Source organism: Diabrotica virgifera, chromosome 3, assembly GCF_917563875.1.
Source record: "Diabrotica virgifera virgifera chromosome 3, PGI_DIABVI_V3a".
Lineage (NCBI taxonomy): Eukaryota > Metazoa > Arthropoda > Insecta > Coleoptera > Chrysomelidae > Diabrotica > Diabrotica virgifera.
Window position 1 is genome coordinate 232,543,681 of NC_065445.1, and position 15,249 is coordinate 232,558,929.

Genomic DNA, 15,249 nt, shown 5'->3' on the forward strand with positions numbered 1-15,249 from the left:
CCCTCTCTCGATTTGTGGAGTTATTTTTAATAAAGTAATTTTCACCCCCGAGAAGGGGTGACATATACCCCAGGTTAAAACTGCAAGTTGTTATTGTTATTTTTGTTTCTTGAGGTATCCTCTATCCACTCACCAATTTTCGTGAAAATGAATGAAGGTTTACCGAAATCGAAGGTCATAGTTGATTTTTACCTTCAGTGACTGCACTATAGAAAGAAAATTGCAATTCAATAATTGAGATGCGTATATTTTGCGAGCTCATAAATTATTAAACGATATGTAGTCGCCAAATAATTAATTTAAATTATTTTAAGTACAACTCTCTCTAAAGCCGGGAATATGGGATGGTTTTCTTGCAAAGGGGTTGTAGCTCAATAATCGAAATGCGCGTGATTTAAGAGTTTATTCTTAGAATATAAGCTATACGAATTAAACTACTATTAACTTTTTTGTAAAAACTTACAGCTTTTCAGTGATTTACGAAAAACCGCTTCAAAACATGCAAAACACTTTTCACGAATAATTAAAATCTTTGATCTTTAATAACTTAAGTATTGACTTATTTTAATAACTTTATATAACAAATGTTGCTTATAATTTGTCCTTTTATTGATTTGTGCAGTTATCTTTTATAAAATAATTTTCACCCACGAGAAGGGGTGGTATCCATCCTCAGGGTAAAGGCGCAAGGTGGTACCATGTCACCTTTGTTTCTTGAGGTATCCCCTAACCACTGACCAAATCACTTGACCACTTTCGTGAAAATCGATGAAGGTTCACCGAAATTAAAGGTAATCGTTGATTTTTACCTTCAGTGACTGCACTATACAAAATAAATTGTAATTTACTGATCTAAATGCGCGTAATTTGGGAGCTCATAAATTATTAAATGATATGTAGTCGCCAAATAATTAATTTAATGCATTTTAACTACAACTCTCTCTTAAGCCGGGAAGATGGGGTGGTTGTCTTGCGAAGGGGTTGTAGCTCAATAATCAAAATGCACGTGATTTAATAGTTTATTCTTAGATAAGCTATAGGAATTATACCCACAATACGATATATTTTAAGTTTTCTCAGCATTTTTTTCTTAAGTTAAATCAATTAAAAGGTTGTTTGGGGGTGAAGGGGATGAGCTCAAAAATCGAAACTATATCATTTCAGGAGCTCATAAATAGCTCGTAATTCTGCCGCAAAAATCGATTAAATATTCTTATTTTTAAGTAGTGGGGGGGGGGCTGCCCCCCACTAAAATATTAAATTCCTGCTCAGTTGAACGAGCTCAAAATTTTTAATTTGCGGAACATGAAAGCTCAACACGGGTTCCTGTTGTCGAACTAGGAGGAGTAAACTCAAAAGACAGATTTACGCCCAATGACACTAGAAAAATCACCGGATTCATCTTTTCGGTTGATCATGTTGGCTTTCGACGGTAATCCATAAATATTACATATTATAGCAATACCTCGCTAAAGAGTTCTAAAACAACTGTTTTTTATAAATAAATACAGAATAAAAATCTAAAAATTAAAGGACCAACGCGGAAAACACATAAAATAGAGGATATAACTAATAAACCTATGAATTTTAAATGTCAATAGTGTCAAAATTTCATAAATGTAAATAGTGTCAAATTTCATAATTTAGTGGAGTAAACTTCCCGCTACGGTTGGACCAATTACAAACAAGCATTACGGCGCGGTAAATTTGAATTATTCCTCCTGGTTTAAAAACGATGTATTCGTTCTGTGCGTGCCGATGGTGGGGGTACATGAAACGATGCCAGCAGCGTGAGTAGCGGCGAAATATGACAATTTTGGTGATTCTTTGTAACGTCAGTGTCATTGTTTGTATAACAAATTTGATCAAAAATTGTAAATAAATTTCATAAATGGTAAGTATTTAATTGTGCTAATAATAGCAAAAAAAGTAAGCGGAATTGTTATAGATCTCCAATACTGACAAATAAATTAGACAAGAGATTTAAACTAAGAGGAATAAACTCCAAATCACCAGATTCATCTTATTTTTGGTTGATCATGTCGGCTTTCGACGGTAATTAATCCAATAATTTCAATAAATACAGTAATCAGTATCTGACTCCCTGCGGATATAGCGGAAAAAAGCTATCGAACACAAAGAGTTAAAAGTTGAAGTTGAAGAGTTGCCCTTGAAAAATAGTCCTCTAGAAGTGTTCGATCTGAGGACAACCTTCCATAGTTAAGTATTTTCTATGGGAAATAAGCCACAATTTTACTAAAAAATGAATTTATTAACGTTTCGAAGCCCAAATCGGGTTTCGTTGTCAAAATACAAAATACTATTAAAATAAACAAAAATGTTGTTGCTAAGTAAAAAAATTCTTCTAATAATTTATTTAATCTGACTCATTTATATTGGCAATTCAGACGTATATTATACATTTTAAAGTAGAAGACTTTAAAATGATATCGCCAATATTTATGAGTTGCGTTCCTGGGACGACTTTACTAAAAGATAGTTCATTCGATTACATGAAATCAATCTTGTGGCTTATTTCCCATAGAAAATACTTAATTATAAAAATGCCACAAGGAAATAGCTTCAGAGCAACCTTCCATAGGTTAAGTATCTCCTGTACTCATCGTGTCCTCGATATATCTCTCTTCTTTCTTTATAGAAGAGTCATTAATATTTTTAAAAAAATTTTAATCGTCTATGTTAAATAATTTTGAATCGCAGCTTAAAATTTATTTTTGGTCTACTATGACATGCGACATCTCAGGATTAATGTGTACTATGAAATTTGGCAGTATTTTCAAACCGATGATGTTAGTTTCGCTACGTAAAAGTTTAATATTTCAATGGTTGCTTAAAATTGAAATATGTTTGAGGTTTCTACTTGAAATTAATTGATTTTTAAAATGTAAAATCCTGTATTAAATTGATTTTGATGATATCCTACATTTCATTAGCTACAACTCCGCTTCTACTGGGTATACAGACTTTATACACACATGTCCAGAAGTTTGGAATACGTACAAATAATATATCTACGCCTGTTGTGGTTTCAAAACTGTTGTTGATATTCATTTTAGAGCGTTTTTACATGAAAATGATAAAAACTTTGAATCGTTTTTGTATCATTTTGCCCATTTTAGTCACATTCAACTGATTAGCGTATTTACACATTATTTCAGTCTGTGTTTAAATTTAAATTGAGCCATTTAAAAATGCCTAGGAACGTGATATCTCACTTTGACAGATATAGAGTAATTGCTTTGTTACAACAGGGCTTTAGTCAAAGTGATATCGCGAATATTGTTGATGTTACTCAGAGTGCTGTATCGAAAATTAAAAAAAAATCCAAGAGACAAATGACGTCAAGGATCATCCCAGAAGTGGTAGAAGTCGATGTACAACAGCAGCACAAGATCGGCAGATAACATTGATAGCTCGAAGAAATCGTTTGGAATCCACAAGTTGTATATCCAGAGAAATTTCTAGGCTGCAAGGACTGAATATTTCACGGCAAACAATAGCACGCCGACTAAATGCGGTACATTTGTATCGTAGAAGGCCCTTACATGTTCCTAAACTAACCTACAAACACAAAATAGTAAGGTTGCAATGGGCTAGAGAAATGGTGCAACATGGTCCTAACTGGAATAACTTGATGTTCTCTGATGAGTCAAAAATTGGCTTGGTATCTGATTCGCGAAGAACACTGGTTTGGAGGACCCCAGGACGACAAGCCCGACTAAAAACATCCCAACCGCGTGTCCCGTTTGAAGGTGGCAGTATTATGGTTAGGGGTGGTATTATGAGTGGTACACGGACGCCACTGCTGGTTCTGGAGAGAAGTGTTACTGGTGCTGTGTACATCGAGGAAATTTTAAATCCTCTCGTACGTCTATTCCGAGGGGCAGTAGGTGATGAATTTGTGTTTATGCATGACAACGCACCTCCTCATCGAACAGCAGCAGTACAAAATTTTCTGGAAGAAGAAGGAATATCTATGCTTGGGACATTCTCAAAACACGCATCAAAAAGCGAAACAATCCCGCTATTACACTTCGCGAACTAAAAGATGCTGCTCATGAAGAATGGGAGAGAATTCCGCAAGCCCAGCTCGACCAGTTAATCGGCAGCATGCCAAATCGCCTACAGGCATGCATACAGGCCAATGGAGGAAATTATTTCCTAATAATACTAATTATTAGTTTTATTGAAAATTATTTTTTTCTTTACTAATTTATTTTTAAATGTAAGTTGTACTTTCTAAGTTTTTCACTCCAAGAGAATAAATAATTTTTTTTGCATATCGTTTATCTGGTTTTGAGATTTATTTAGTATTGTTAAGAATTGAAACAAAATGATGTTTAACTATTCAGAAAAGTTTATATATAAAAATCAATAAAAAGACGAAATATTCCAATATTCCAAACTTTTGGACATAAGTATGTGTACATACATCATTTTTTTGACATTTTTATAAGCTATATTTTTGCTCACAATATTTTTTCGATAAAATACTGACTTTTTGAGTTATTTGCGAAAAGCTGTCCAAAAACATGTTTTTTAACTCGAAAAGTATTGACTTAGTGAAAAACTCTACAGAACAAAAGTTGCTTAGAATTAGTCATTTTATCCAATTCCGGACTAATTTTGAATGTACATTTTTCACCCCCCAAAAGGGGGTTATCCCCTCATTTTTGTAAAATGGAGGGGATGTAGAATAATTGTAAACTTTTTCTTGTATAATAACAATTTCAAATGCCTATTCCCAAATTTTTATCCTTCCTTTATTTTTTTGGGTCAGATTGTTCTTTGATCGGGCTAGTTCTGGTCACCAATCTATGAAGATATTCAACATTTTCGGCTAAGATAACAGTATCATCCGCATATCAAACTAATGTTAATGGGAACTCTATTTACCTTTTCTTCTTTTGTAGTAACTTTAGCACATGGAACATCAAGCTAATGGTGCGGTGATCGTTGCATTCTCTTGCGTCTTCTTTTTGGGTAATACACCTGATATAAATTTGAATCAAGAGTGTCACTAAAACATCAATGTGCTTCTCATATATAATTTTTTGTATTTGGATAAGAAGCATATCAGCTCCAGGGCTTTTCCCACTCTTCATTGTTTTAATCGGGGTATTATTTCTTCTTCCAGTAATATCTGGACCTATTTTTTCTGGAGTAAATTCTGTGTATTCCAGGTCCAATCTTTCAGCACCGAACAGTTCGTCGATATATTTTGCTAAGCGTTGTACTTCCTCTTAAGCAGGAAACCCATTATGAACGCCCGGCACGGCACAGGACAGTCCAAATTCATTTGTATAGTTTTAAATGCAACGTAACCCATTATGCGCGGCCAGCTCGGCCCGGCACAGTCCAGCACGCAAACGGAACGGCCGAAATTCTCCGAGGAGAATAAAATCCGTTGAAGTCGCACGGCCTGAACGGCCAGTAGGCGCCAGTGCGTCCATAATTGTTGGTAGTAAGCAGATGGTATAGTATATATTTTTTTCTCATGATCATCTTTCAGTGCTTCACAGTTTTTCGATTTCTTTCTAACGCATTAAATTGTATGTGACAGAAAAAAAGGCACGTCGGTGATTACTTTGGTAATTATTCTAGTTCGGTGATTATTCTAGTTGTCGATAGATGGCGCAATAATAAAAAAATATTTTTTTTTAATTAGATAATAATATTACAAATATAATCTGTATAATTTATAAGACCATACAAATCAAAGAAAATACCATTTTATAAATGCAAGAAACACATATAATTTGTTTTTATTCCAAATTGAGAATAAAATGTGACAACTCTCAGATTTAACTAAAATGTCATATTAGAGTAAATGTCATAAATGTATATTATCACGGACTTACCCTTTTTCCTATCTATTGTTACGCACTGAAAAATGCTCATGAAAAGGACAATATATTGGCATAGTCTCATAATATAATATTTTAGAACATAATCTATGAGTAAACTAGAAGGTCTGCTGAGAAATATATGTAATGAATGAAGCCATATAACTAAAGGGGATGATGACGACTGGAAATTACCCAAAATTTTTGAAAATACCCGAAAATAAACTGATGATTAACTCAAACTCTAACAAGCAATTGGCTTCGTAAGTCCTAGGTTTTCACCCAATGTAACAAGAATAGAACCGGAAGTCGATATTTCAACTCTTTGTGAACTTCGCCTCTATTGGTATACGATTTCAATTACGATTTGAGTCTTCTTCTTCTTTAGTTTATTGGCCTCCACCTACTTGGGTATTTGGCCAGCTCATCGTCGCGGAATAAGTGAAAAATCCCTTATTCGCTTACAATTTGAAGTTAGTACATCGTACAATTTGCGTTTTCTTCTTCATCTTCTTCTTCTTTAGTCAACTGGCAATTGTCATCAAAACCGGAACAAAATATTCGAGGTCGACTTTTCCATACGCTTCGATTGATATATCACATGTACTGTTTCTGCGACTACAACGTGGCACTTACAGTTACAACTTTTTAACCGGATGTGATATAAAAGCGCAAGTACGTATTTGATCTCATCTTGCTATGGCACGTCGAATAATATATCGTTTATACTATTTCGGTGACTTTAAAATAGTACTTCCGGTAGCAACTCTGGAACCGGAAGTCCATGATCAAATTTTTCACTTTTAATATCATCCTTGGGTTGTAAGCTTTCATTCGACACCTCATTTATCAACTCTATCTTGCCTAGTGACGAAGGAGTTGTGCTAAAGGACAGATAGCCAGGCATGAAAGTGTAAGCACATAATATATAATCCAGGGTAATAAGGATTTTCTCGGGACACTCAAAGATCCAGGTAGCTGACTACTTTTTTAGTTAGTGTAGACCTATAGGAAGAAAGTTTCCTGCCTAGAGTTCGCGTCCGTTTTTTAATTATTAACAATTTAGTGCAAAAATCGCGACTTTTTCAATTTTTTGCACTCCATTCAAAAACTAGATAGTTGACATAAAACTACAAATTTCAGTTCTTTAGAACCTTGAAAAACCTTCAAAATGCCGATTTTTGAAAGTTATAAAGTTAATTTTTTGCTACGCAAACTGCAAAATAAGTGAAAAGCGTTATTTGTTAATAACTTTTACTAAAACTACCTTAGAACTTTAGTGTTTCACCCAAAGTTGGATATTGAGGTACTTAACAAACCCTCAAAATTTGAGACCGATCCATTAATTAGTTTAAGAGTTATTCTATTTGTTTATCCAAGAGACCTTTATTTTGCAATAAGATAAGACAGAAAATAATGAAGATAGAGCAATTCTGAGTATGCCAAATGAAAGTAGAAGAGTGATAGTATCAAAATGTATTAAAAAAAAGATAAAAAAGAATTAACATAGGTAGTCAAAAATACTAATGCCAAATTTTTAAAATTTTGTAGTTTATAAACATTTAGAATAACTTTAAAAATGTTGTCCGTAGAAACAATCTTTTTATATAGTCGAAAAGGTAGTATTTTAACACGAATTTTCAAATAAAAAAATTTAGCCTGGGCTCATTTGGGACAAACTTAGCCATATGTTTTTTTTTTTAATTCACAGCTAATTTGTTTATAATAATTAAGGAATCTCATTAATGGCATTTTAAAGAATGGGATTTGTATTTGTTTTTAAAAAATTTGCACAAACATTATACCTTCACAACACCCTCTACGATTTTTCAAAAATGTAGTGCAAACGATTACTAGGGGGAACCTACAAATCCAGCGAGTTCAAAATCCAAAAGGATTTTGATCTTTCTTTTTTTAATTGGTATGTAATTTTTACGTACATTACAAATATTCAATTTGTTTATAAATTTATTAATTAATAAACAGTCTAATTTGTTTAAACAATTCTTGAAAAAATATTTTTTTACAAAAATCTATTTTTTAATCATAGTATCATTAATGATCACAGAAAAAGTTAAAGTACACTTTAATAAATGAATGATTTTTATTAGATAATTATTTATTGAAGATAATTTATTTATTAAAGTATACCTTAACTTTTTCTATGATTAATAGGGATATTATAATTAAAATCATGGATTTTTTGGAAAACATTATTTTTTCAAAAATTGTTTAAACAAATTAGACTGTTAATTAATAATAATTATTAATTAATAATATTAATTAATTAATTAATAATATTAATTAATAAATGTCTAGACAAATTGCATATTTGTAATGTACAGAAAAATTACATACTAATTAAAAAAGAACTATCAAAATATATTCAGTAGATCCCGAGATATAGAAAATGATAGTAGTTTTGAGTTGCTTGTTTTAGTTTCTGAACTCGTGTATTTGTAGGCTCCCAGCTCCCCCTTCACTTACCACGACTAGTCACCAATTGAACTACATTTTAAAAATTCGTGTAAAATACCAGCTTTTCTAATATGTAAAATGACTTTTTCTACGGACAATATTTTTAAAGTTATTCTAAATGTTTTTAAACTACAAAATTTCACAAATTTCTCGTTAGGATTTTTGACTATATTAGATAATTTTTTTACCGTTTTTTTAGTACATTTTGACAGTATCAGTTTTCTTCTTTCATTTGGCATATGCAGAACTGCCCTATCTTTATTATTTTCTGTCTTATGTTATTGCAAAATAAAGGTCTCTGGGATAAACAACTAGAATAACTCTTAACTAATTAATGGATCGGTCTCAAATTTTGAGGGTTTGTTAAGTACCCTAATACCCAACTTTGGGTGAAACACTAATGTTCTAAGGTTAGGGTTACCATAATTCATTAAGGCCAAATCCGGACAGGGGTAGTCCAAGCCAAGGGGTTGTAGAAAATGTAAAATGTGAATTTGACTGTGTTGCTACCTCTACATTGTACCTAAATATGCGAAATGCTTAGTCTGTACTGGGCCCAGGGATAGGATGTTCTTCATCTGTTCTTCTTTCGTACTTTTCAGAAGACATAATTTTTCTCAAAAGTGGCTTGTCATTTTTTATTTTGTCATGGAATTCGGAACATGACATTGCAGAATTTGCTTTAATATTGAGAAGCTCCTTTACAACAGGCAGAGATAATCTTCCTCTTTCAGCCGTCCATATAAAATTCATCATCGAAAAGATACGTTCATTGGAATGCCCAATCAGAGCAAACTATCCGCTGTCCTGCGCGTAGCACCAATAATTAATGTTTATTTAAAAAAAATCCTGACGCCGTGGTGTTAATCGTTTTTAATTTTGCAAAATTGCAAACGAAAGGTACAGTACACTTCTATGTGCAAAAAAATTTTCAACTTGCTATCTGCTTTATTTTCAGTCCTGTTTGAAAAAATGAATTTTTTTTACGAAAGCTGGATTGCAAAATTTATTTTGCAAAATTTATTGAACCGGTCTTAATGAAATTTAAAGTATTATTTTACTGTATCACAAAGTTTCTCAGGGTGAAATATGAAGGTCCTAAGTGTAGCATAAATGGTTGAAAAACGTAAAATGCGAATACTTGTTTTTGTATGTTTTTTTCACAATTATTGCTATTTTGCAACAAGGGTGACTATTTTTTAAATTTTTAACCAATTCTATATTGTAGGAAATTTAATTGCGCAACTTTTATGTCAGTAGAACTTTTCTCGGAAATGAATACTTTTAAAGTTATAATCAAAAAACGAAGAAAAAAATCGAATTTTTCCTTCAATTTTTGACATTTTGATTATTTAAACAATGTTCCGGACCTTTTTGAGAGGGAGGATAACTCAAATATTATTATTTGATTTATTTTCTGCAATTGCAATTTCTGCAAAAAAATTTGAGTCACCTCTCAACGTCTATCTCAAAACAGATGCGCCCTGGACTAATTTAGTTTTTGAATGGGGTGGAAAAAATCGAAAAAATCGCGATTTTTGCACTAAATTGTTAATAATTAAAAACGGACGCTAACTCTAGGCAGAAAACAGGTAGGTTTTCATCCTATAGGTATAGAATAACTAAAAAAGTAGTCAGCTACCTGGATCTTTGAGTGTCCCGAACATGGTCTACTTCTAGCTTATTACCCTGGAGTAATATATTTGTTCTCGTCTTGCTAAGACGCGTCGAATAATATACACATTGTACTATTTCGGCGACTTTAAAACAGTACTTTCGGTTGCAACTTCGGTACAGGAAGTCCGAGGTCACAATTCGCACCTTTCATACCATCTTTAGGTTATAAACATTCACTCGACCTCATTTTGGACCTCATTGGACAGACATGGATGATTTAAGATTTCACATTTTAATGTTGGAAAACGGGTGAAAATAATATCTAAAATATTATATATAACAGCACTACAGGTCCTAGTGGCCATTGGCAATTTAAACCATTACTAAAATAAAAAAAGAAAATAATAATTCAAACTCACCTCCTTTTTTCTTCAAAAATCCATGATTGGAATCCATGTGTACTTGTTTGTCTTTGAACATCACCAACTCACCACATTCCAAGCATTTGTCAGTTCTAGAACCGCAATAATTCTCATGATCCTCAAGCTCTAATTTTGGTAATTCTAAATCACAGAATCTACAAGGCAACATGGATTTGGACGGTTCTGATCGTTTAATTAAAGGAGGAAGAGGCTGTGGCGCTTCGACTTTTTCTTCCTTTTGAACTTCTGTTCTTTTTTTGATGACGCCATTTTGTTTAACTTCGTTACTCGACTTAAAACTGCTACTTGAGTATCTAGATCTAGTAGACTCTTCTATGGAAGGCTCTTCGACATAGTTAACGGTGGTTTCTCTACCATAACTTGTTGAATCTCTGCTAAAATTTGTTGCATCTTTTCCATAACTTGGAGAACCTCTTCCATAACTTGGAGAACCTCTTCCATAACTTGGAGCGCCTCTACCACAACTTGGTGAATCTCTGCTTGAAGTACTGTTGAATCTACTAGAATTATCTTTTAAGGAATACCCTGTATCTACTAATCGTTCCATTTTCTGCATGTACCGTTCTTTTCGTGCTTCTGCCTTTTTGTCTTCTATAGATTTTCTGGTCTGGTAATACGAACTCTTCTCGAAGTTTGTAGGAGGAGGTGGCAGTGGTTTAGGTTCAACTGGCTTTCTGCACGTTTTTTCATGGTCGGAGAACTGGCCTTTGGGCACCGGTTCCTTGCAGACCTTGCACAAGGTAATGTTCCTTGCGCAGTGTATCGTGTGCATGACATAGTTGGGCTGTGGGATTTCCTTTTTACTGAAAAATAAATATTTAAAGTTACTTAATTATCAAATTATTGTTATAATACAAGACAAAAAGTCGCTACCAGAAACAGTTACTAAGAGAATAGGCTGGAAGCAACTGGGTCTTCACACTCTAAGAACAATAGGTAATGCGTCTTTTAACAGGAGAGAACACCTGCCCAGTCGTTCACCGATCGAATGATACAAAACAAGGTCACACTACCTTAAACGAAATATGCAAGACAACAATTAAATGTATGAAACCTACCGCAGTGAATCTATGAAATAGAAAATTTTAAACAAAGCTTTGATGAACTCCACTCATTACAGAATGCGGAACCAACCCACTCACGGCTAGTGATGTTAGAAGAGAATATTCTCAAGAGAATACGCTCGGCCAGAAAATTCTCTCGAGAATATTCTCGGCAAATATTTTCTATATTTTCAAAAACCGAAACAAAAATAAAAACTAGATACGGGTCAAATTATTATAATTTAAAAAATATGTAGGTAAGTATATTATTTTGGCCAATCCCATGAACCACTAGCAAGGGTGTTTACAGTGTCAATATGTATTGTTTTGGTGCAATATTAACGTGCAAATATTTAGAATGGTGTTCATTTAAGCAGAGAAGAACAAGTTGAGGAAACTGAGTTTGTAGATAATTTAGCAACTTTAAAATATGGTGATGAGTCGGCTGAAATAATGGCAGATTTGGCACTTTATCGGTCTGAGGGATTTTTTGGAAAACCATACGTTATAAAATCAATTGAAAAACTAGACTTAATCATATGGTGAAAAGGTAGGGGAAAGTCAGATAAAATGGTCCCCCTGGGTAAAATGGTCCCCCAACATATTTCTCATAATTTTCATAAAACCATCGTTTAGCTTTCTTTATTATATTCAGTACTACTAGCGCCACCTATGTACGAAGCTGTGAAGATGTGAGAAGCATATTAGGATAGTTTTCATATAACCTATAAAAACACACGTGATATTGTTAATTTCGTGCTCGCAAAAATTGTGTTTTTAGGCGTTTTAATTAAAGTAAGTAGAATTTTTTTTAATTGAGTTTAAAAAGGTATTCTTTCTGTTTATATCATAGTCCAGAAAGCCACTGCGCATCCGCTAGGAAAAATATTCTAATTCGGATTTTTTGCACAATCTTACTCAAAAAGGACTCCTTTTAACAAATTTGCATGTTGCCAGGACCAAAAGGTGGTCAAAATTTTTTTAAACGTTTTTTTTTTGTTTTTTTCCTAAAATTATTATTTTTGCATGGAAAAAAGTTTTTTTGGGTTTTCTGGATCATTCCAAACAGAAAAGGTCTTCAGTGACTTTTCTCTAAAAATGATAGTTTTTGACATATAAGCGATTAAAAATTGAAAAATTGCGAAATCGGCCATTTTTAACCCTCAAAAACTATGTGAAAAACTGAAAATTTAAATGTTACCAAGGTAGGTAGATGATACACTTTAAACATCGATTGATGAAATCCCGAAGAGTTTTTTGCAATACAATATTCAAAACTCCTTTGTTTTTTAATTGCTAATCAAGCGTGCGCGACACATATTTTCCACCGACAGTATGGTGCAAATGAAAGGAATAAATTCGTTATTTCGTAAACTGGCGACTTTAAGGAAAAATCCCGAAACAGGTCGATTTTTATTTTTAAGTTATGATATTGCGGCATATATAATCGATGATTTTTTTTAATGAGAATAGGGGTCGTGTGGTAGCTCCTTTGAAAGGTTCTTCAATTCTCTATTCAGTAATGTAAACATTTACATAATTATTTATACAGGGTGTCCTTCTACTTCTTTTTATGTCAAATAATTTAATTTAATAAAATTTTTTTGGACACCCTGTATAAATAATTATGTAAATGTTTATATTACTGAATAGAGAATTGAAGAACCTTTCAAATGAACTAGCACTATTCTCATTTAAAAAATCATCGATTACGTCATCACGTCCAGATGGATGACGTCACTAGTATACCATATATGTCACAATATCATAACTTAAAAATAAAAATCGACCTGTTTCGGGATTTTTTCTTAAAGACGCCGGTTTACGAAATATCGAATTTATTCCTTTCCTTTGCACCATACTGTCGGTGGAAAATAGTGTCGCGCAAACTTGAATAGCAATTAAAAAACAAAGGAGTTTTGAATATTGTATTGCAAAAAACTCTTCGGGATTTGATCAATCGATGTTTAAAGAATATCTACCTACCTTGGCAACATTCAAATTTTCAGTTTTTCACATAGTTTTTGAGGGTTAAAAATGGCCGATTTCGCAATTTTTCAATTTTTAATCGCTTATATGTCAAAAACTATCATTTTTATAGAAAAGTCACTAAAGACCTTTTCTGTTTGGAATGATCCAAAAAACCTAGAAAAAATTTTTTCCATGTAAAAAGAATAATTTTAGGATAAAAACAAAAAAAAACGTTTAAAAAATTTTTGACCATCTTTTGGTCCTGGCAACATGCAAATTTGTTAAAAGGAGTCCTTTTTGAGTAAGATTGTGCAAAAAATCCGAATTAGAATATTTTTCCTAGCGGATGCGCAGTGGCTTTCTGGACTATCAGATATGTTACAATTTCTCTAATTATCAGAAGTCACTCATGTAAATTAGTTTTTATATTTGATCAGATTTTGAAGTAAAATGGTCCCTCCATGTTGATATGCAAAATGACCCCGGGGACCATTTTACCCTTGCTTAGCCTATCAAATAAAGTTTTGAGTTATACAGAAATATTTTTTATAAGAATCAAATGTAGTTATATTATCTTTACAGTAATAATGGTTAGAACTTATGTTCGGAAGACGACAAGACAGCAATGGGATTTAATATCAATGAAACTTGCCTTGGAAAATATTTCTAACGGCCTGCCTTTAAGTACTTTAAAAAGAAGGGCCAAAAATCAAAATGTATTGGTAAGTGAACTAAAAGTAGACTAGTTTATTTATAAAGGAGATGTCAGAAAATGATCGTTACTTTCTTTTAGGCAACATGTTATTCGAAAATACTTGGTCGATTCACTACAACATTGGAGACTTCCTTAAAGGAGTATGTTTTAGAGATGGAAGACCGACTATTTGGCATGACGAAGAAAAACATTTGTGAAATGGCGTACTCCCTTGCGGAGAGGAATGGTATTAAACACAGGTTTTCTAAAAACAAAAAGTCAGCTGGAACGGCTTGGTTTAGAGACTTTCTAAAGAGACACCCAGAGATTTGTTTTAGAACTCCTGAGGCTACCTCAACAGCCAGGGCGAGAGGTTTTAATAAAGAGGCAGTCGCTAAGTTTTTTTCTCTTTAAGATGAAATACAAAATAAAAATAACATAAACCCTATGAGGATATAAAATATGGATGAGTCTGGCATCCAAACGGTCCCTGGCAAGTTACCCAAAATTTTAGCACATAAAGGACGGAAACAGGTTGGTTTCCTAACAAGCGCTGAAAGAGGACAAAATGTCACCGTTGTTCTCTGTGTAAATGCTGCAGGTCAATTCATCCCTCCAGCAATAATATTCCCACGCAAACGAAGAAATAAATGATTATTTCAAGGTGCCCCACTTGGAACACTTTCTCTTTACAACGAATCTGGATACATGAAATCTGACACCTTCATTCTGTTTTTAAAGCATTTCTAACAGCATACACAGTGCTCAGTTGAAAATAGGGTTTTATTATTGCTTGATAGTTATTCAAGCCACAAATCTGTCAAAGCTATAGAATACTGCAGAGAAAATGGCATTATAATGCTGTCGTTTCCTCCACATTGCACGCACGAGATGCAGCCATTGGATGTAGCAGTATTTTCACCTCTAATGACGTATTTTAATGAGGAAATTATTTTATGGCTTAAAGCAAACCCTGGAAAGGTCGTAACTCTGTATAACATAGCTAGCTTGTTTGGAAAATCGTACCGACGAGCTGCCACACTTAACAACGGACTCAGTGGATTCGAGAAAACAGGCATTCATCCTTTTAATCCGAACATATTCCCAGATTGGAAATTTAAACCTTCGTATACGAC

At 33.3% G+C, this 15,249-nt stretch overlaps 1 protein-coding gene across 2 annotated transcripts in view; it reads right to left on the minus strand.

Moving 5' to 3' along the window:
- The window catches only part of LOC126881594 (TRAF-type zinc finger domain-containing protein 1-like), a 75,826-nt gene that overhangs the window by 44,933 nt on the left and 15,644 nt on the right, over positions 1–15,249 (minus strand). For both annotated transcript variants that reach the window (XM_050645956.1, XM_050645955.1), the window contains exon 2: positions 10,382–11,208. In XM_050645956.1, coding sequence (XP_050501913.1) covers positions 10,382–11,208 — 827 coding nt within the window. The remainder of the gene's footprint in view (positions 1–10,381; positions 11,209–15,249) is intronic.